The sequence below is a fragment of the Pectinophora gossypiella genome, chromosome 1 (assembly GCF_024362695.1).
Source record: "Pectinophora gossypiella chromosome 1, ilPecGoss1.1, whole genome shotgun sequence".
In the NCBI taxonomy this organism is placed as follows: domain Eukaryota; kingdom Metazoa; phylum Arthropoda; class Insecta; order Lepidoptera; family Gelechiidae; genus Pectinophora; species Pectinophora gossypiella.
In genome coordinates this window covers 11,633,256-11,656,859 of record NC_065404.1, presented here as the reverse complement: position 1 = coordinate 11,656,859, position 23,604 = coordinate 11,633,256, and the positions used below count along the sequence as shown (strand labels likewise).

The 23,604-nt window shown below is 38.8% G+C and overlaps 1 protein-coding gene across 5 annotated transcripts in view; it reads left to right on the top strand.

The window, feature by feature from the left end:
* LOC126371097 (inactive dipeptidyl peptidase 10) overlaps positions 1 to 23,604 on the top strand; it is a 165,163-nt gene that overhangs the window by 136,102 nt on the left and 5,457 nt on the right. For all 5 annotated transcript variants that reach the window (XM_050016411.1, XM_050016646.1, XM_050016338.1 and 2 more), the window contains exons 3-8: positions 14,453 to 14,692; positions 16,840 to 16,943; positions 18,183 to 18,381; positions 19,645 to 19,719; positions 19,832 to 19,884; positions 22,415 to 22,626. In XM_050016411.1, the coding sequence (XP_049872368.1) occupies positions 14,579 to 14,692; positions 16,840 to 16,943; positions 18,183 to 18,381; positions 19,645 to 19,719; positions 19,832 to 19,884; positions 22,415 to 22,626 (757 nt within the window). In that variant the 5' untranslated portion in view covers positions 14,453 to 14,578. The remainder of the gene's footprint in view (positions 1 to 14,452; positions 14,693 to 16,839; positions 16,944 to 18,182; positions 18,382 to 19,644; positions 19,720 to 19,831; positions 19,885 to 22,414; positions 22,627 to 23,604) is intronic.

The following is a 23,604-nucleotide window of genomic DNA, read 5'->3' as shown; positions in this document are numbered from 1 at the left end:
AGTACAATGGAGCAGCCAGCCTGCAAGAGCACGTCGGCGTGATGAATTCCACAGTGGAACTTCATGAATAGTAAATTGTGTGAATTGCGCTCTGCAGTTTACCGACGGCAGAGGAAATCTATGCGAAAACAATTTCCTTTCAAAACTCATAGATTATGCATAATGTCTAAGGTTAACTGAATTATCTTTTAATTAAGTAAATAAGTTCAGAAATTACAGAATTTCTTATAGTAGTATCACATGGACGCTACTGTCGAACAGAATCAACGCAAGTATTTTAACTGTCCAATGGGTGTACCTGAGAATCCTACGAAACTATTGTATAAGCTTCTCAACCCGTTTACGCATGAACCACAAAAATATCCACATATCCAAGTTACTTACATAAAACACCAATAATTCATTCACGTACAAAACGCAATTGTCAAGTATTCCACGTTCGAAAATGGCCACAACAAAGTGCCATTGTGCACATTGAAATGAAACAAATGAATTAAAAAATTGAAAACAGAATCAAGAATGCGCAATTCAGACCAATCAACGTGAGCTTTCCGCTGAATACAGTTGGATTACGTCATGAATGCGTACAGACGAAACAAAAGGACAATGGCAAGGCGACGTGATTTACGCGTTTCATACCGAGGGACCGGGGCGGAAGCAGCGCGCAAGTGGAGATGCGAGGACGCACGGATGCGTATACGACATAGTGACGACGGGGTGGTAACAAAACGAACAGTATAAAAATAGCACATTGTTCAGCAAGGGAAGAAAGTAATCGGTTACCTCGTACTGTCTCCCGAGTGATATTATACTTTGCACTACTTATATCTATATGCGCGTTTCGTACAAAACACCTCGTTTTATACAGACACTACACATTGACATTATCGTATACGCACATCTGTGTGTGTGATGTGTGACGCCATACGATTGAAGACTAAAGTAAGACCTATTGGTAAACCTAGCTCTGCCACTGGTGGAGAGATAAAAGTTACCGTTCTATCACGCTCACAGCGTTACCCCGTTGGGAATATGTTGCGCGAGATAATGCCCGGACCGGGAGTCGCCACCTTGCTCTCTTAGCCGCTTGCCCACCTCGCTGATAAAGCGCTTCGCTTCAGAGGCCCAAGTCCCCGCTGTTTCGACGGCAAACGGCACAAAGTTATACGTCGATTCTAGGTTGGCGTACTTACCGTGCTTGAGCCCGGCCGCTGCCTCGGCTGCTGAGTTGACTTACACGTGGACCTTTTTCCATGGAATTAACGTGAGACCATCCTGCCGCCGTAAAAAACACTTTTACCACCCCTCAGAGCAACAGCGTGGTGGCTCCATACCCCTTCCTGTTGATTGAGCGGAAGGCTGTGCCCAGCAGTGGGACATGTATAGGCTGTTTATATAAGATATTTGTCTTATGTTTAAGTTTTGTAAATTTAAGTAAGTACTTAGAAAAAAATAGGTATCTGAGAATAAGTACGAAATGAACTTCGAATCTCACAGAAGCAGTAAAAGGTATTATCTGTGATTATGTAAATTCATCGGACTCTGGACTGGATCATTATTTAAATAGCCCCGGAATGCTAATAACTGCGATATCCGATAAACATGAATTGGAAATTAAACTGCGTTCAGCTCTATCGCCCTTCTCAATTGAGCTGCGAGAGATTAGTAAATAAAAATTGAATAAAACATTTCCCTTTAGAAAATATTATTACTTAGCAGAAATTTCTATTTCAGTCGAAGTTAGTTATTCCAAACGTTGATAGAAAAGGTGTACCCTAAAAAAAATACAAAACTACTCGTCTCATCATAGCTAAGAAATTTTAATAGTACATAACGTGCTACAGGACAGAAGGGGCAAGTCACAGCGACTGTAACCTGGAACCTGACAGAGGGCAGCAGTAACTGTCAGTACTATTCAGAGGCGGATGACAGGAATCCTAGTGCGACTTTGAAATAGACAATTCTGGGCGCCATCCCACTCGCGTCAGATAAAGTACTGCGGGACGGACGGCGAGAGGGAAACCACTGTCCTATTTTTCTCTAAAAAAGTAGCATGGAGATGAAAAGATGATATGTTGACAAGAGTGTGGTTTTTAAATTAGTAAGTGAGAACGTGCTGCACTCTAGATTAAGTCCCCACTGCTGGGGCACGGGCCTTCCCTATGGATGGATAGGGAGATCGGGCCTTAAACCATCACGCGGGCCCAGTGCGGATTGATGGTTATTATCGACTGCTAATGCAGCCGGGACCAACGGCTTAACGTGCCTTCCGAAGCACGGAGGAGCTCGAGATGAAAACTTTTTTTTGTGGTCACCCATCCTATAACCGGCCTTTGCGAAAGTTGCTTAACTTCAACAATCGCAGACCGAGCGCGTTTACCGCTGCGCCACCGAGCTCCTCAGATTAAGTTATTTGTTTATAATTATTAAAATGTTACTGGCCATTCTTTAATACAAATAGAATAAAGCCGTGAGTTTGAAATAGAAAAAGGAAACTAACTTTTTCTTGTTCGTAAAAGGTACTTAGGTATGTCGTTACCGTAGAAGATTTTATCATCCTGTCGCACCCATTCACCCCGACGGCCGGAGGAGTTTTAAGTATTTCAATCAAGTTTAAAAGTCGCTTCCTTTTACTGCCACTTTCAAAGGCTTACGTCTTGTTATAAAGTATAAATGGCAGTTATATTCTGATGCGAAGCCTTCGGAGTGATGCGAAGTAGCCGGAGCAATGCGAAGTAACCGAAGCGATGCGAAGCGGGAAAATAATGTCTTGTTCACCTTGTGCCGTATCATCGTCAGTTATTTATAACCCTATTACTTTATAGCTATGATTTATTTACGACGAATAAGTGAAACGAAATGCACACGTATACAAGAATGCCGCACATTTTAGGATTCCGTATTCGTATTTCGTAATAAACAAGAGAACCCCTCGTGATGCTCTATGGAGATGCTATTGACTTGTGACAAAGTTGAAGAACTTACACCTTTCTATTTTATTGTTTTTTTTTTATTGCCAATAAACTACTAAATAAAGATTTGTAATTCAATACATCAATCAATTACTCTTTATTCTACACAACAACATATTTATGTACAACAGTTACAAACTAAACATTATTTTACGATAAAACCGAGCGGGAAAAATGTAATACACATGTTATACTTTTCGCTGTTTCTCTGCACATACCTCTTTATTAATAGAAAACAACACATACTAATAATTTAGTAATTTACTGGATCAGGAACCCTCAATATGCAATTTCTACTTACGCTCGGCGGGTTTTTGTAGAAAGGAAATGAGAATAGTGAAATAAATCTTATTTTCGTTCACAAACAGGAAATAGGTTCTTAAATTACATTTTAAAATGCGACTTATACTTTCTATGCAACTGGGCTTTATGCATGACTCGTGCATGTAACATAAACAAAATTATACAAGCAATGTTTGTAGGTCATTTCAAGGTCATTGGATCAGATATGGAAAAATGGGAAATTCGTGATAGCCCTGTTCGGAGAACGCGTAACGTAGGTCACGGGTTCGAATCGAAGCTGCAGTAGTTTTAGGCGGATGAGACGTTCGTTATGAAAAAATTGACGATTCAAAGTGTAACTATGTTACCTACTGAATAAAGATATTTTTGAATTTGAATCCTGGCTCGTGGTCTAAGCCACTGAATTCGACTTTATAAACGCATGTTTTGATGGTTTCCAGGTTTTGTGCTCGACTATTACATGGGACTAGAAAATAGCTGGCGAGGAGTAGGTGTATATACTATACATCTCTGCCTACTTCCTCAGGAATACAAGCGTGACGTTATGCTATTGTATGGGATAGAATTCCCAGGATGCTTATAGATAGATTTTCATAATGTACATACCTGAAATAAATACCTGAAATAAGCAGCTAGCAGAACTCATTCCATGTTTTTGCCCCCAATTCAGAATTATTTTCAAAATGAGAACTCAATCAATTAAAGAAGTAAGAACTTAATCAATAAATTTGCTAGATTTTTTAACAATTCGAGAACCAATCACTTGCAGGCACTATCATTCTTTACAAGTTTATAAGAGTTATCTTACAGGTGGGATCCCCGAGAACAAAGATTTATAGACGACCACTCGCCGGGAACTAACATATTGCTCACACCGAGAATTGTAGTCCGTACTAACTTTTGTGTTGCACTGTATAATTTAGATACTAGAGCTGTAATCGTGATCTTGAGAGAATATAACTCTCATAAGTGACACATCCATACTAATATTATAAATGCGAAAGTAACTCTGTCTGTCTGTCTGTCTGTCTGTCTGTCTGTCTGTCTGTCTGTCTGTCTGTTACTCTTTCACGCCTAAACGGCTCAACGGATTTTGATGAAATTTGGTATGGTGATAGATGATAACCTAGAAATGGTCATAGGCTATAAATAATCACGCCATCGTTCTTAGGGGGTAGGCAGTTGTCAGATAACTAAATTGATTTAGTGATTTGTAGTCGTTTTTGTTGGGACTTTTGCTCTTTCACGTCTAAACGGCTGAACGGATTTTAATGAAATTTAGTAAGGTAATAGTTGGTTATCTAAAAACGGTTGTACGATCAAATTGATCACGTCATCGTACTTAGGGGGTAGGAAGTAGGCAGAAAACTGAATTGAGTTAGTGATTTTTTTATGGTTTTTGCTGGGAGTTTTGTCTATCATGCCTAAACGGCTCAACGGATTTTGATGAAATTTAGTTAGCTGATAGATAGTAATCTAGAAAAGGATATGGCCTATTAATATTTATGCTATCGTACTTAAGGCGTAGGCAGTAGACAGAAAACTAGGTTAGTGATTTTTAATTGTTTGTTTTAAAAGTTTGCCTCATTCACGCCTTAACGTCTGAACGGAATTTTATAAGACTTGGTTAATTTAAAGATAGGATCTTAGGCACGGACACAGGCTACTTTTTATGGCGGGAAAATACCTCATTCCCGCGGAAATCTAGATTACGTGATCGTGTCAAGAAGCGCATGACGCCATAGCTACTGGAATGATTTCGATGTTCTTTTTTAAACTGAGTGACCTCAAGTTAGTATTTGATCACTTTTCTAACTTAGAGGGTAGGTAGGCGCCATAATTTAGGGAATTTATGATAAAATTTTGATGCAACTGTCTTTATTAAACAGTTATATCTCATTCCTACAGGAACCTACACATAGCTATAGCTAGCTATCTATTAACATTAAAACTCTTTCTAGAATCACATTACGCCAATTAATTGATCTGATTTGTATAAGTTTTTTTATTCAACTGACTGTTACATTACATACAGATAAAATCTAATTACTTACACCACATAATTAATATAGTACTACATGACTAGCTACGCTTTAAACTTGAGGAGGTAATTCGATAGACATTTATACGAACTTTAAGCCCAGTAATCAATCATAGTAATAAGGTAATACTAATTTTAGACAAAGAAACGGATAGGTAATCAGTTCGTCAACGAAATTATAACACCTACACTTAGTTTGTTTACTATTTAACGAGGGAAAATAATCTATACTTATAATAAATCTGTAGAGAGGTCAATTCTGTACATTAAATATTTTTTCAAAATAACTATCAGGGGGTGATAAGTGATCGATACTGATGCCAAAAATGCAATCAGTAAAATTTTTGTCTGTCTGTCTGTCTGTCTGTCTGTCTGTCTGTCTGTATGTTCCTTATAGAAACAAAAACTACTGGACGGATTTTAATGAAACTTGGTACAATTATTCTTCACACTCCTGGACAGGTCATAGTATACTTTTCATCACGCTACAATCAATAGGAGCAGAGTAGTGAAGGGAAATCCTTTTGTATGAAAAACCTAAACCACTCAAGTTAGACTTTTGAAATTTGGCATGCAGGTACCTTAGATAACGTAGAGGTGCATTAAGAAAGGAATTCCCGAAATTCCCACGGGAACGGGAATTAGCGGGAAAATCCTTTTGTATGAAAAATCTAAACCACTCAAGTTAGACTTTTGAAATTTGGCATGCAGGTACCTTAGATAACGTAGAGGTGCACTAAGAAAGGAATTCCCGAAATTCCCACGGGAACGGGAATTAGCGGAAAAATATTTTTGTATGAAAAATCTAAACCATTCAAGTTAGATGTTTGAAATTTGTCATGCAGGTACCTTAGATACCGTAGAGGTGTACTAAGAAAGGAATTCCCGAAATTCCCACGGGAACGGGAATTAGCGGGAAAATCCTTTTGTATGAAAAATCTAAACCACTCAAGTTAGACGTTTGAAATTTGGCATGCAGGTACCATAGGTACCGTAGAGGTGCACTAAGAAAGGAATTCCCAAAATTCTCACGGGAACGGGAATTAGCGGGAAATACCTTTTGTATGAAAAATCTAAACCACTCAAGTTAGACATTTGAAATTTAGCATGCAGATACCTTAGGTACCGTGGAGGTGCACTAAGAAAGGAATTCCCGAAATTCTCACGAGAACGGGAATTAGCGGGAAAATCCTTTTGTATGAAAAACTAAACCATTCAAGTTAGACGTTTGAAATTTGTCATGCAGGTACCTTAGGTACCGTGGAGGTGCACTAAGAAAGGAATTCCCGAAATTCCCACGGGAACGGGAATTAACGGGAAAATCCTTTTGTATGAAAAATCTAAACCATTCAAGTAAGATGTTTAAAATTTGGCACGCAGGTACCTTAGACACCGTAGAGGTGTACTAAGAAATGAATTCCCGAAATTCCCACGGGAACGGGAATTAGCGGGAAAATCCTTTTTTATGAAAAATCTAAACCACTCAAGTTAGACGTTTGAAATTTGGCATGCAGGTACTTTAGTAAACTTAAAGCTTAGTTGCAACAGGATATTACAAAATTCCCACGGGAACGGTAGTTAGCGGGAAAAAACATTTGTATGAAAAAATCAAATCTAAATAAAAGGAGAAACTGACTGACTCAGTGACTGACATATCAACGCATAGCCTGAACGGCTAAATGTAGGCATTTGAAATTTGGAAGGGACATAGCTTAGGTACCGTAGAGGTGCACTAAGAAAGGAATTCCCGGAATTCCCACGGGAACGGAAATTAGCGGGAAAATCCTTTTGTATGAAAAATCTAAACCGCTTAAGTTAGACGCTTGAAATTTGGCATGCAGGTACCTTAGTTAACTTAAACCTTAGTTGCAACAGGATATTGCAAAATTCCCACGGAAACGGGAGTTAGCGGGAAAAAAACATTTGTATGAAAAAATCGAAACCGCGTAAGATAGATGTTTTCAATTCAATTCAATTAAATTATTTATTGCATTCCATGTAGTACAATGGGGTGTTAAATAGGCATAGGAACTAAAACATGGACCCTGTAGGGCACAGCAACGTTGAAGGGAAGAGAGGAAGTGTGTATTAAAATTAAAACTCAATGAACAATCAATTAAAAAAAAATCAATTCAATCAATTGATTCAATCTGCATGCATGCATACCTTAGTAAATATAAAGTTTATTTTTGGCTGTATTTTGAAAAATGGGAGTTATTGGGAAAAAAATTGTATGAAAAAATCTAAACTGCATAAGTTAGATGCTTGAAATTTGATATGCACTCCCACACACACAAAGATCTCTCTCTTATATAACACGCCACGCGGACGAAGTCGCGGGCAAAAGCTAGTAACAATATAAGACCTGACCTGCCCTGAGACCTGCTTTTGTTAACCTGTACAGTAAATGCATTTGATTTTGATTTGATTTGACGAATGTTAAATGTATTGCTGAGAAAACAACACTAATAAAGTTACTAACAAGATGCTCTTGTTATGTGATACCTTTGACTACCCGTATAAGGGACTCCAGGCTACGTTATAGACGGCGGTATATTCTAATTTCTTAGATAACAGACATATGCATATTTGATCTTTGTTTTTGGGTATAAATGATGACCCTTTTTACTACATCCAGGCATCTTTCACCCATTATTATTCTATCAAAATAAAGAAAAGCAATATAGGCAGCAACTTAATTCTGTACGTAACCTGATCCAAATATCAAATAAATAAAACTACGCCATGTTTAAGGAGCTGATAAAATTCTGATTCTTAAATTAAATAAAAGTGTCATGTCTTTGTCATGTACAAAAAAATGGACATTGCATGACAGTCGTAGCAATCTTGTAGCGACGTAGTGGCGTAGCGTCGTAGCTGACGCCTACATGTTTTATTCACGCCTCTCCATTCAAGGAGTGCTCATTAATTCTAAACTTAATTCATTAAACCCTTTCATTCATTAACCCGAACTCTATTTCCCACTTTAATGACCAATGACAGACTTTTAAGTAAATTGTAACTTTAAATCTGAATGCGGAATGGATAATCTTCTTTAGTTTTCTTCCTATTTGGCAGTCTATTTATATCAGCCTAAATTCATATCCAATTTTGGACGTAGGCCTCTTCCAAAACAAGGAAAACATTTAGCACTAATAGATAGTATATAATTATTTGTATATTGATTTGTCATTATGGTGTCAACTAGGTGGGATGTTTTGCTCAGTTTGTTAAATAGGTATGAATATGAATGAAAAAATAGCAATTGAATTTCTATTTCAGTCCATAGGATGCTATCAAAGAGAAAACTCCCCCGACCCGAGACCCGTTTGAGTAAATACAATTGTTCGTTATTGTTTCATTGTGGCCGAAAAGGGCGGAAGCTCGGGCAAGTAATGTGGCGAGCTGATAAAGGGATTAATCGCCGGTCGCTGATCACCGGTCTTCCACTTCCACGCCTAGTCACTCGAAATGGCCTTTTTGGAAAGTAATAGACCTAAAACACAATCCCTGAACTGTTTTAAAACTAAAAACCGTTTTGAAGTAGTGGTTAATCAATCAGGATACTGGCTGCAGATTATCTTGATACTATAACAGACGGACGAAGTTCTGAAGTCTCAAACATGAAAAAAATAAAATTCGGTCGGTTGAAAAATATTGAACATTAACAATGCCTATTTTATTAAGTACCTATTTAATTTTCTTTATAATTAGCTACTTGACAGTTGTAACAATACAATATAATGTATTGTAGTAGCTAATTATTAATTATAATACATTTCAAAATGAAATAATGTACGCGTAGTAACATACTAGTTAACATATTTCTTCCACATGCACACGAGTTATGATAAAAATACAACGTTCACTGAAGATATGAAGCAATATAGCACGTTAAATTGAAAGAGTAGATGTTTCGACACCACTCTAATATATTATTACAGGTCTGGCTGTCGGCCAGCGCGGCCGCGAGGTGTGGCCATTTTTCAAAACTATCTTAAATTATTATCTTAATTATTCCACACCTGAAGATTTATGACAACAATGTGCTGAAAGACTGAATTACTGATACGCCACATACCTCCGAAACGCATTTCTCGTGTACATGGGTTCTAACTAGGTTCCCACGGCTCTCCCAGTCCTAAACCAGTGATTTTAGAATTTGATTTCGAAGTCATTATTGGATCATAAATTATTATCACGTGTTCAGCAGTGAACGAAAACATCGTAAGGAAACTCACATTCACATACCTTCGAAACGCATTTTTCCCTGGCTTGTTTTCCCTTCGCGGGTTGGAAGGTCAGACAGGCAGTCGCTTCTGTAAAAAACTGGACCTGTCAAATCTCGTATTCTTGGCCTTGGTATGCGTATGTGAGACGGACAGTACTGACTGAGTGACATAGTAATTTGAAATAGTATTACTTTGAGCATGTTCAGCGACTGTTCAGTCTATGCTATGCTCCTTAATATAACACTATATTATATTTTTTTTACTTAAGTACCTCACATTTTTTGACAAATGGGTAGCGCTGAGAGCTCTTCTCGCCTGGTATTTTTTTCCCAGTTGTATAAGCATTTAGTTGGTCCCGGTTACTACTTACTTACTGTTGTAAGTACGTTGTCGTCACATGAGTCATGTCAGGGGCCTATGGCTTCTGGGTTGATGGGGTTGGTAATCCACCTCAAAACCCACACTATAGAAGAAGATTATATCCTGAATGTAATGCTCATAACTCATAGGCCCCTGATATGGCTCATGTAACGACTATAAATATACATCTACTAATACATACTTCGACTAATAGTGACCTTGACACCAGGGTTGATAAGGTCAGTCATTGATCTCACAATCCATGCGAGAGAAGAGAAGAACAACATAAACATAAATATTATTAGTTATTATTCATAAATGGAAGCCATATTTGTATGTATATACAATGGAATACGAGCATAATCATAAAATGTAGGCTCTGCGAACAGTAAAGAGTTATTTAGCTCTAAAATTATTCAACAGTGTGACAATTTCGGGAAATCTAACAACTCCGATAGTTTATTGTATTACTATAAATAATAAATTTCGTCGCTATTGTCGCTAAGACACAAGTCATTTTAGCAACAAAATACAGATACTACTTATAACTACGTCAGTTAGCAAAGTCAGCCACGATATGTTTCACTGTTCCATCTTATATTTACACGTGACAACTTGGCGCTGTTCATGGCCGCCGTGTCCAACAATCTGACGGGTCCATAACTCAGGGGATCAGGAAGCTCGGCAGTTCATTCAACGACATGAATACGTCTCCATTTATTGCACTTGTTTTACGATCTCCTACTATTTCCCTTTTATATTCCGTTCGTATCTTCTTCGTATTGGTAGTACAAAAGTAATGGCGTCCGGGAGCAGGTGATCGGAATATCATAAGCCAGGGACATGCGGTACTCGAACATTAATATACATAAACTTCCTCTGAGCAAGACTAGTTCAAAATGTATAACACTATCTGTTCAATATTTCATCGTCCACTCGCAACTGCAATACATTTACATCTACAGTGCATTACTTAACTACATTATGGATAAGTCTGTACTAAAATATACTTAAGCAAGTGAAACATAAAAATCTGGCAACGAGAATTTAAAGAGAGTACTCGACGTAAAAACGAAACGCATTAGGGAACAAGCTTTAATCGGTTTTATGGCGCCATAAAATTTTTCCCCTCTATAAGCGCTAGTGAAACTAACTCGCGCGCTAGGCCCAAATTGAATTAGAGGCTGGAAGGCCGCCAACACGCGAGTGTATCGACAGCCTACATTATAAGGATCACAATAAAATTAACAGAACATTCCCGAAGCAAACAATATACCTAACGCTTAACCTAAATACATTATTCTAATTTCAACAGTCGTTCGCGACGCTTCTTCTCGTCCACATTACATTTTCTTTGTAAAACTGTTTATCCTCCAAAACACGTCCTCTTTGTTTTGTAACAGTAAATTATGCTTAATTGTAAACTACGTGGCGCAGCGGTCCATCTGCATTGCAGCTAAGTCAATCCCCGGGAGCCTTTGAGCCGCTGGGCCGTAAGGACTGGTATAAAACAACTGTGACCTGGCCGGTTAAGAAACGCGCTTAAATCGTTTCACCCCGCTCCCTGCACTCTATTACACTCCATTAATCTGCGAGGCGGCAACTAACTTTCGGCTTCTGTACAAAAGTTGTCTCGTTCACTTCTTTTACACGGAGTCGTAACTTTAAATTGTTGATGGATAAAAAGCTCGACTGCAAATTATATAAGCCATGCTTCGTTAATGCATGCATGCTTCACGTCTGTATCCTCGAGGAGGTAAGGCATAGGTAGGGGCCTCCCCCTACTGCAGCACATTTTTCATAAAAAAATTTTTTTTCTTATTTTGTGACCACTTTCAATCGGTCCGAAGACCATAAGCAGGTCTGTTCCTTCATATCATCAGTCGGGTGAGGAGCATTTGGATTCATCAATCTCAACACTCCTTATTAGAAGCCATTCCTCTTTTGCACAATTGCAGGATCTGGTGTCTTTTAAGCCGTGACCGTGGCTGCATTTCATTAAAACTAAATAGAATTTTATATTCACGAGCACCTCATTCCGCGGCCGACTCTTGCGGTCCAGATAAAAATCTTCCGTAGAATTTTCGCCGCAAACTACAATTAACGCTCTTGGTCTACTTTGACCAAAAAAGGAAGAAATGTCAGCATTGTTCTTGCCAAACCCGCACTTTTTGTGCTATCCTTTGGCAATGGGCAGCGCGCCCATTCGCATTGATGTATTAAGTATATATTCCTTGGTCTATAATAATATATTTTGGATTTATGGCTGTTCGATCTGAAGTAATGACCGGGGATCTGAATATTGTAATAAAAAAGCCATTTATCTAAAAATCGCACCGAGAGGGCAGTTGGAATAAGTTGAGCGGAGTCGTAAAGCAGTCTGTAGATTGTATAAACTGTGTGCGCCGGAGTTGGCCGCCTGCCAGCGTACTCCATCGCATCGACACGCCGCCACCGGGAGCTCTACACTAACTAATTATTTTCCTGTCAATTGAACATCGAATTCTTAATAGATTTCAACAATACTGCTTTTTTAAACTTTATTTAAATTGAATTAAATAACACTTTTATACGAGTCAGTAGTTGTACAAGTACCCTAAAGTTTTATATTATTTGTAGAGGTATAATGTAGTTACCTATTTGTAACTACATTATACACTAGGCAGAGATCACGGAATTCCACTTACACAATCCTGATACACCACTTTCGCTTCTATAATAAAGGCAAATTCAGTTTTTTTTTTTTTTCATTTGGATTCTGCTACCGCTAAAAAATATAATAAACTAGCTTTTGCCTGCGGCTTCACTCGCATTAAATTCGGAGTAACACGGTTCCCCTTTCCTAATAGCTTCTTAAATTTTGAAAACTGCGAAAAGTCCCATATAAAATGTCAAACCCTTTTTGAAAGGATTGGATTTCAAAAAAAATGATGCACTATTTTTTATTAACAGTTACAAACAGTTCGCATACCAATTTTTAGCTTTTTAGCTTGAAAATTTCAAAATGCTCCATACACACTTCCACCACCTATTTTGGGAAGTGGGGGGTTAGAAAGAGACAAAAAGTAGCCTATGTCACTCTCCATCCCTTCAACTATCTCCACTTAAAAATCACGTCAATTCGTCGCTCCGTTTTGCCGTAAAAGATGGACAAATAAACAGACGTACACCAGATACAGTTTCGCATTTATAATATTAGCATCGATAGATCCCATTCTGGTATAATTCTTCCAACTAAAAAAGTTGCAACTGCCGTTTCTAGCAATTGGAGTCATTTTCAACCGAAACCGAATTTCTAATAATTGGACCATTTTTCTGTGAATTCTCGTTTCAGAAACGTTTTATATTTTTTTCACAAATGAATGTCTTTCCATTGTGCATAGGTGGGCGATTTTTAATTTTAGATACGAAATACTACAATCCATTGTTTGTTGTTACGTTTAGTTTTAAACTTTTTGAATGCACGTATTGCGGTCTACGTGGATATAGGTAGACGTTATTCTTAAGTGGTTAAGCGTTAGGCTTACAACATAGAATAAGGTATATGCTTACGATCCAGAGGTTCCGGGTTCAAATCCCTGTGGAGACATAATCACCAAAACAATGGTGTCGACGACATCGTCGGCTCTTATCCACCTTCCTATAAAACAGTTTCGACAACAGCACATTTTGTATGGAAGCCGATTAATGACTATTCGAAACAAAGGTAGTAAAAAAATATTCGCATAAAAGCAAAGATGAAGCGGGTAACATAGCCATTCGAGTCATTAAAACAACCAAAGAACACTTTAGGGTGAACTAAATTATGGAGTAATAACAGTGTTAGGAGCACACTCATAATGTTAGAATAACATTTACAGCATTAAAAGGCAAACAGCATGCAATTTCCCCTGTATTACTTGGTATTCTATCCACCTCGAGTGTTCGCGGCGTCTTAAGGAAGGTTTATGGTTATGGAAAACTTTCATAACAGTTTCAGACCAATTTTATTGCTCACCTACACAATTTTCGTAAAACCCTACCTAAAATGTACGTTCACATTTTTATGACTAATCTTTCTAAACATTATTTTGATACTTCTTTGAATTGAAAGACACCAAATGGTGGTTAGGTTAATTTAAGTGCACCGCAATGAAAATGATTTTGAAGTCAAAAAGGACTATCAACATGACAGGCCTAATTACCAATATAATGATCCTATTCTACGGATAAAATACAGATAAACTTTTCTTCATATGATTTACTACAATCAGCATTATTTATATTTGTCATAATGCATCATATTTTTATTCACATATGTCAGGCAGGATACTTATTACGATTTTTGTACATGTGTCTGAAGTATTAAACAAAACGACAAGTTTAGTACAATAAGTGATTAATATTTCAATAAAAGTATCATTTTAATAGCTTCAGTGCTAATAAATACATCTGTCAAAGTAGGTAATCGAGTGTTGTGACGTCCATTAGCATAGTGATGTATCAGTCAAGATTAGGCTGATCGATACTTGTCTATCTAACAGAAGATATCTTTTTGTTGTCAGTGATGGGGCGGATCGCTCGCTTGCGACGGGCAGCGGCGGCGCGCGGCAGCGCACGGGCGGTCGCGAGCGCGGAAGCGTAGCGCGGCGCGGTGGCGGGTGCGGGCGCGGGCGCGGCGGCGGCGTCGCATGCACGCCACCGGCCATCAGGACCGCTCGGGCGGCGGCGGCGGCGGCGGCTCCTGGCGCCTCCCGCCCGACGAGACTTTGCAGGTCGCCGACCCCAAATCCGCCAAGGAGGACGTAAGTCTACTTTGTTAAAGTTTCCACTGCATCGGAATAGCAACGGACTTGAACGGATTGGTACATACATATAAGATCACGCCTATTTCCCGTTAGGCAGAGGCCACGGAATTCCGCTTACTACTGCACACCACATCACTTCTTCCACTCTCACCAAAGACTTCGGATAGGCGCTTGTGCGAAGATAAACTACTACTTATTCTCCCCTTTATTACTTCATTCATAACAAATAGCAGTAGTAATGCTTAAGAAGTAATCCCTACAATTTTAGTTCTAGATACTGACTTAAGTTCATGACGCCCCAACCGTGTTAATTTGTGTTCGTGGCATTGCAGCATCTAATATTCTATACTGAAAATATGACTCCTAACGTTGAAAGCACTTAGCAAGCATTTCAGTGGGATTCACAATGTTTAATACACAATTCCAAAACTCACAAACTGCATGATTATTTTCTTTACAATCCTCAACGCAATCAGTGCCTTTCATTAGGGTCCATCTCACTAAGACAACATGGGGGTAAAACCGCAGTCATGCATGATGTATAAACGTTGCGAGTACCTTATGGGTTACGCAAACATCAATACACCACTTTATATTTCCCTACATTTTATTGATGAAGAGTCCGTAGATGCGCCACCTTGCTGTTCTTCCTAATGTGGTATGTTAATATTTATGTAATTATTAAAGTAGTTTTCAAATCAAATCAATTAATTTGCGAAAACACATAAATTACAAAAAGAACAGTTTTGTTTATGGTGTAAATAAATTCTGCCTCATAAAAAAGGTGGTAAAATAATTTTACATTCTAAACAATGTTGTGATGTTTTCGGCTTGCATGCAGGCGAACAAATATAAAAAAAGAAATGGTACATTGAAAATAAGATTATTGATTTTCTGCCGTATGTATATTCGAAAGTTATAACGTTAGATGCAGTCCAGTGATCCATATATGGGTCATGACGGACTAGCTCCATACTTCCGTGACCCATACAAGTGCCACTAAGAAACGGCCAGGTACGCACTAGGGGGAGGGGAGGGGTGCTCCGCTTGGATCCCGGGTAAATTAGCTAAGGTTTGTGTTGCTGTATGCACTAAGGGCGGGTGCTCCACTTACTATTTACGTTTTTAACAGAACGTATAAAATTGAAGTAATATGAGGGACTTAGAAGGAAGTCAAAACATTTTGTATGGGGACTGTCAACGTGTTAAGCTACCATAAATAGCTTGAAGACTATGCCTCACTTCACAAACAGCTAAATTATCCTCACAAGTTCAACACTTGTCTGATAAAACATTCGTCCTCTAACTGCGCAAATCTACATAATGTCCCGTCGGAAACATGACACCCGTCTTCATAAATCAAATCTAAATACCTCGGCTTTTGCCGCGATCATTGATAGGCGTCGGTGTCAAGTTTTTCTCCGTTACCATGCCAAAAATGCGTAGACTTCACGAATGCAAACAACAATTACTTGCGTGAAAAAAAGGTGCTCAAAAGCTCCGGTAACAAAAAATATGACTATTATCCCGTTCAAAACTGTATATCACAACGGCATTTCCATGGCAAATGTATTAAGTGCCTTTTCTGGCCATTCCACAACTAAGCTTGGAGTAATAGCCAGCATGACATTTTTCACATTTCACCGTTCGTTAATGGAGCATTGTTTGTCTGTCAAAAATTCTTTATTACGAATAAAGTTCTCAGGGAACGCGACACGTGTTAGGGTCCCGCCTTTCCGAAAGGCTCGAAGGACCAATGTTCAGGGCACGGTTGTCCTGACCATAGACTGATAGTTCTGATAGAAAAGAACAACTGATAAAAGGTGATTAACACTGTATATTGATATAAAATTATTTCTAAGATAGGCCGATGAAAGGTGATATGATTGAGAACGCGTAGCTTGCCTGATTGCTAATTGCGAACTGACTAATACAATATAATTTCAATATACTTAATGCAAATTTAGGTCAAATAATAAACGCTAACGCGGCAATGTGCGAGTTCGCTCGTACAATACCGGTACAAATCCGGTTGCTAAAAATAACCTATTCGCTTTCTGGTCTGTGGCCGTTATAGTTTACGTTCACGACCCCGACCCTCATATTCCATTCGTTTCCAATAAAATGTTGACCTCTGCTTCCAGGATCTGTACCCCGGCGATGGGCACAACTGGCGAAGCATCATATTTTCTTTGATGGTCATCAGTTTTGTAATAGCCGGAATCGTCACAGCTATTTATTTATTAGGGTAAGTACTTCCTTCTGAACTTTTTTAATTTTCATCGCTGATTTTCGAAATCATTTCTTATTAACTTTATTGCACTTAACAACTAGTTACATCACAAACATGAAATGTACGTTTACAAGGGAAGACTTATCTCTAAGAGAAATCTTTTCCAGTCAACCCAGAGGTAGTATAAGAATATCTGCCGGAGCTAAAAAGAGGTGCAATATATGAAATACATTATAATAATATATGTACATAAAATAATAATAACTATCGTATGCTATGTGTACATTCATTGAGTAAAATTAATTGTCGATTCATTGAGTGACCGTAATTACTCCAAATTACGGATTCATACAAGCACCAAATAAGCCCGATTAAGTCCTTTATTTCGTATCGACATTTTTATTTTAAGTTAGTAGTATTATTACCCGACTGCGCCGAAGCAAAAAGGATTGGGTTATATTTATTTTTTTTTATGTACTAATTGTAAGATTATATTTAATGTGTCCTAACATTAATCAAGTACTTAAACAAGTTTATTATATCTGATGTTCTTTCGATAACATAACAAAGCTTCACGCCTGTATCTCCGGGGGGGTAGGCAGAGGTGCATATTTAGTATATATGCCCACTTCTCGCCAGCAATGTTTAAATACCATGTATGGAAAGTTTTATTAATGGATAGCATAACATAAGCTTACGACTTTATTATTTGGGTTTAGTCAGAGGACCTCCATTGCAAGATGATCTACTTACCCACACCTCACCGAACTTTCTGTTAGACCACCGTGATGAGTGAGCCTTGTCGTCGTATAATTAGGATGATGGTAACGTTTCTCCCAAAAAGTCGACTTTGACTGAAGACATTACTTCGTTTCGTTTTGGTTTCGTTTTTTATTTTTATTTTTGTGTGTAATCTTCACGTTTTGAATCTACTGGCGTCATACTTAGATTATTTCATACTTTAGAATATACTTAATAAATACAATTCATAATTTATGAGATAATGGTCGCGTCAACTTTTTTTTTATTTACTTATTTATATCATTAAAGTATTTTTATATTAATATTGTTAGGTAAACCACTGATACCGTTAAACCACAATACGGTTTGTCTCGGTACCAGTCTGCTCATAATTTTTTCACAAACGAGTTTGTGAAAACTAAAAAAGAAACATCTGTGTTAGATAAATTAATAACTCATGGATAGATATGATGGACTCGACGGATAGGTGTTGATAAATTTTGCCCGTTGCAGATATGTGGACGAGCTGTTGTACTGGTCGGGGCGGCGCATGCGTCTCGACGAGTTCCTGCGCGGGGACCTGACGGGCGAGCGGCTGCCCACGACCTGGGTCAGCCCGCACCAGGTGGTCTACCAGGCCGACGACGGCGGCCTGCTGGCGCTCGACACCTTCAACAACTCCCTCACAGTCCTCGTCACAAATCATACTCTCGTAAGACAATAAGAGAATAAGAAAAATAATAAGACATAAGATAATAAGAGTATACGGTCACGAGCATTAATATGTATAAACTTTGGTACCATGTCACATTAACTTTTTTGACAAATTGAACTGTAAGTCTCACTAAATGTCAAATATGTTAGTGCGACAGAGTCCTAAAGTGGGTACATTATATTGCTCATGACTGTACGTGTACGGCCCTATGCCGCATTGTACTGACAGGTGTCTCCCGTCCTGGCATGATGAAGTGTTAAACACTTTTTTGCTGAACGAACACTGTTTTATTACAGTTTTGATAAATTACAAAAATTATGCCTGCCCCATCACGCTCTGGTAGAGCAGTATAAAAAAACCATATATTTATAAAAAAAACTAATATAGTAACTTATTATTACAACAATACGCTTTGCTCACACTACTTTGTAGCCAAGAAACCGCAATACCCATCTCGCACATAAAGACACGCAGATGCAATCTACTTAGTCACAATTTGAATAAAGTTGATAGTTATGGTCGTATAATAAAGACAGAAACGGCGCAACTTAGACAATTTTCTCCAAAATTGGTCGGAGGAAACTGAGGATATGGAGAAAGGCCGCAGCAATGAGACATATTAGACTAGACAAGATACATGGTTATTGGCTCATGATGTAACTTAAAACTGAGATTAGAATTCGTTGGTGAAAACAGATATTCACGAGGAACATAGGTACGATATATTTCATGTAATAGTATTAAGTAGAAGGCGCTATTTAAGATCCAAAATGTTCAACCTTTTCAAGATGCATGTTGCAAGCCAAGAATCTTAAATATTTACCAAATTACAGCCACAGCCTCTTTGTATTCGCTGCAATTTTCATAGCCCACAATTACCCTTCAGTGGACGTGAGCCGCCAACCTCGGCTTGTTATTGTGAACACAAGCTGCTCTCAACGCTATGCTAAAACCACTTTATAGCTAAGTGACCGCAACACCCATATCTAGCCAACAAGAATGCTTTGCCAACGCTTCGCACACAACGACTATACAAGACACTATAACGATGTTCAGTCGTTTCCTTTGTTAAAGATTCTTTTAAAAAGAAAACAAAAACAAAGAGCTATTACATGGGCTCTTATACAGAAAAGTTTTCATAATTAGATCCGCGAGAGAACATTGAGATCGCTCGATCACGATCGCAAGACGGAGTTCGCGACAAGTTTGTAAAAGCCAAAGTTTGAGTTGAGACTCAGCGTATAATACTTTTTGTCACAGAGGCAGCTCAATGTGCGCGGCTACCAGTGCTCACCCAGCCTGCGATACGTCCTCTTCCAACACAATATCAAGGAGGTACTCACTTACTTATCTTAAAACTTTTAATTGATGTTTTTTCTAAAATAAACAAGACCGTTAGAAGTTCAGCGCTTTAACTCGGCGACTTTATATGATTTTTATTTCACAGGTTTATCGGCGGACATTTACGGCGCACTACACCGTTTATGACGTCACAAATGAGTGAGTTACTTTTAATATTTGACGCCTCAACGTCGTAAAAGATGCAGTATATCAGTTATATGGTCTCCCCAAGAGGTTTACCTTTCCGTCTGAAAATTGAATTTCGCATTCACAATAAATTGGTTTTCACTCGTCTAACCTTTAGTTAAAGTCGTTTTGAAAATGTATATCTTTATGTTCGTGATTTTTTTTCTAGAATATTCATAGAAGGTTCCCATTTTATGAAGAATATTCAAATTGAAGTCCATCTGTCGGTGTCTATAAAATGTCTGAGTCGGTGCGACGTTTGAGACAGGGCATGGTTTCGTTGCCCTCCTGAAAGAATATCTAATATGAAATGTTTGCACGGTCTCAATTCGTTTCCTCTCCACATTTATCGTTTGTGTGTGGAATTTTAATGGTGTTGCGGCGTTTCCTGACACGTGGCGGTCCTCACCTCTACGATTATTTCCATAGCTCGCGCCTTTCAAATGCACAAAACCGTGTAGGGAGGAATATGTATACGTGTGTTTTTGTTACTGTTCTTAATCACTTGTATGTATAGTATGTTTTCCTTAATGAGTGGATTATCATCTTTATATCTATGCTTTATGCGGAAGGCACGTAAAGCATGCCACGTGCCACGTTAAGCCATTGGTCCAAACTAAATTGTATACAATTCTAAGAATGAAAAAACAGAATTGAATACTACAAAGCCAAGTAGGCTACTCGTATATCTATTTTCAATATAAATACTTACATTAGCATATTATTGTAAGTTTGTTGTCCCCACGACAAAGAGAATTTGAAGAGGGGACGAATCTTGCCGATTTATTTTCTTTCTGCAATCATAATATTCTTTGTGAATTTTCTCCCGTCGCCCCTGACAGGTGCAGAAATCGATTTCCCGATAGATACGTGAATACGATTCCCAATTTATTTCAAAATTTGCGAGTAGAATTTTAATGCGGAGTTCTCCGGGATTGAGGCGTACTTTGAATTCTTGAACGACGAACCGAGCTTAAAGTTACGTCGCTACCCTTAATTGAACACGTAAACTTACTTGTATCTTGCAAAATTGCAAAGCAATCAAACTAAATTAGCTTTGATATAGGCTAGATTGGATGTTAAAAGTTGAATTCGTTTCAGTTTGATTAAACGGACCATCCGTCGTAGGTTCAATTTAAATAAAAGATTAAAAGTGAACTCATTTGTAGTGAACGGTTCGACTTTTGCTTCGCTTTTGCAATGTCTGATAATTGCTCTAGTTGAATTCCTAATATCTTTTAGGGTCATTACTTAAATAACAAGTTCTTGGGCTTGAGTCACGTGATAGAACTTAATGACCTTTTTTTGACGTGACTTAATGTAGATTTGCCGCAGATGGCATTAGCTACTAGGCCGGACAAATGGGGAGCGCTGAGGGCAATTTAATGGCCGGTACTACCTCAGAGGTACCTACTACTGACTTAGAACTATGTCAGTGCCTCACTAGTTCAGAAAATCTATCATTCTTTGTTGAAAAGACATAACAAACTAGATTTAGGTTGACTTCTTGCGTTCACGTCACAATGGCGATAATCTGGTAGCCCTCAAGAGGTCCCTTCCAGGTGATAAATGATCATATTTCTACAATCACTAACGTTATGACCTAACCTATCGTAATGAAATAAACACCTGGGGCCTGTTTAATAAAACTTACAATTGTAAATTACAACGATAATTTGATGTTCATTATGTAGCTAATATGAAACTGCAAAATATTCGTGATCACACACTCCGCAGTGTAACATCAAATTGTCATTGTAATTTACAATTGTAAGTTTTATTAAACAGGCCCCTGGCGTCAATATTCGTACCTGAATTTTAGGTCGATACCATTTAGATTATTTGCTGTCATCACGAAAAAAAGGCTACGAGGTGTCATTTGAGGTCAAGTGTAGAAATAAAACATTTTCACTTTTCTAGGTTAACTGAGCATGTCTTACGGGATAAAGGCTAGAATCATAGACGCTCACACTAACATTTCATTTCATTTGGTTATATTTTTAATGTACTCACCCTCATCATCATCAGCCGTACGACGCCCACTGCTGGGCATAGGCCAGGATCTCCACGACGATCGGTCCCGCGCTGCCCGCATCCAACGGCTTCCCGCGACCTTCACCAGATCGTCGGTCCACCTTGTAGCGGGCCTACCCACTGAGCGTCGTCCGACACGTGGTCGCCATTCCAGAACACTTCCGCCCCAGCGGCCATCGGTTCTCCTCGCTATGTGTCCTGCCCACTGCCACTTCAGCTTTGCAATTCTCCGAGCTATGTCGGTGACTTTAGTTCTCCTGCGGATCTTCTCATTTCTGATTCGATCCAGCAGGGAAATACCGGGCATAGCTCTCTCCATTGCCCGCTGAGCGACACAGACCCATAGTAATCGGCCACGACCTCACCTGTACTCACCCTACTTCATGCTTATTGTATAATTTCTTATAAGTAATAAAAACATTTTTCATTTTCTTTTTTTTTTTCAACACCCCAACTCTATCTATTCCAGCCACCACATTCCACTGTTCGGCGAGGGTCAGAGCAACTGGGAGTGGCAGCACGCGGCGTGGTTGGGTCAGGATGGTTCCCTCATCCTGGCCGCAGACAACGAAGTCCTGGCGCGCCCTGGTCCTCCGGCCAAGAGGGCGCCACTGTTGCACCTCACTAGCGACGCCAGTCCCGGCCGGGTGTACAATGGCGTGTCCGATTGGCTCTATCAAGGTAGAGAGACAATATCTTTACATTAGTATTTGCTTACTAGAGTCTAAATGAACAAAAAGTGAATTAAAATTGCCTCATATCTAATGTTGGAATGTGAGTAGAATGGAACGTAAAATTGATAGAAAGTAAGATATAATACCATAGAAGGATAATGAATAGAGGGATTTGGTTGTTCATGGTATGAATTTAGGATTGTCTATTATACCATGGGGGTCGGAGTGAAGGTGCATTTGTTTTTTGTAAAAAGGCAAAATAAAAGGAGTGAAGATAATAAAATATCCCTTTTAATTCTATGTCCTACCATGATAAACAGAGAATTTTATACTACGCTTATAATTTATAGTAATTTTACATAAAATCAACATTTTATCTCAAAATATCTTATCGCTCCATTCTGCAATGAGATTACTTTTTTGATGTGGGTTATGCAAGCCTTATTTAAGCTCTGTATCACTGCGATCTGTAAGATCAGTCAGATGGAAAAAGCAATATCATTATTTCGTCTTCTTCTTCTAATTCTTTTATCCCCTGTCGGTATGTAGGACTCGAATATCAAATTTCTACTTTTCGCGATCTTTTGCAGTCCATGTAGCAAGCTCCCATGACATGTCGAGAGTTGAAAACTCTCAACCGAGTGTCGCCAGGTCTCTTTGGGCCACCCCTTTTGCGTTTTCGAAGCGCACACCAGGTCAGAGCTCGTCGCAACGGGTGTTCCACAGGTCTTCTAAGGACATGACCAATACACCGCCATTTCCGTGTGCGGATATCAGCCTCCACAGTATTTTGCCCAGTCAATATCCTCTTTACGAAACAATATTACCTTTTTTTGATGTGACTTATTGTAGATTTGCCGCAGGTGGCATTAACTACTTGGCCGGACAAATGAGGAGCGCTGAAGGCTCTCACCCGGTACAACGTTTAAGACAACAGGCCTGAGGGTGCCCGGTTGGACGCGAACCACGGCTCAGGACGTCGTCT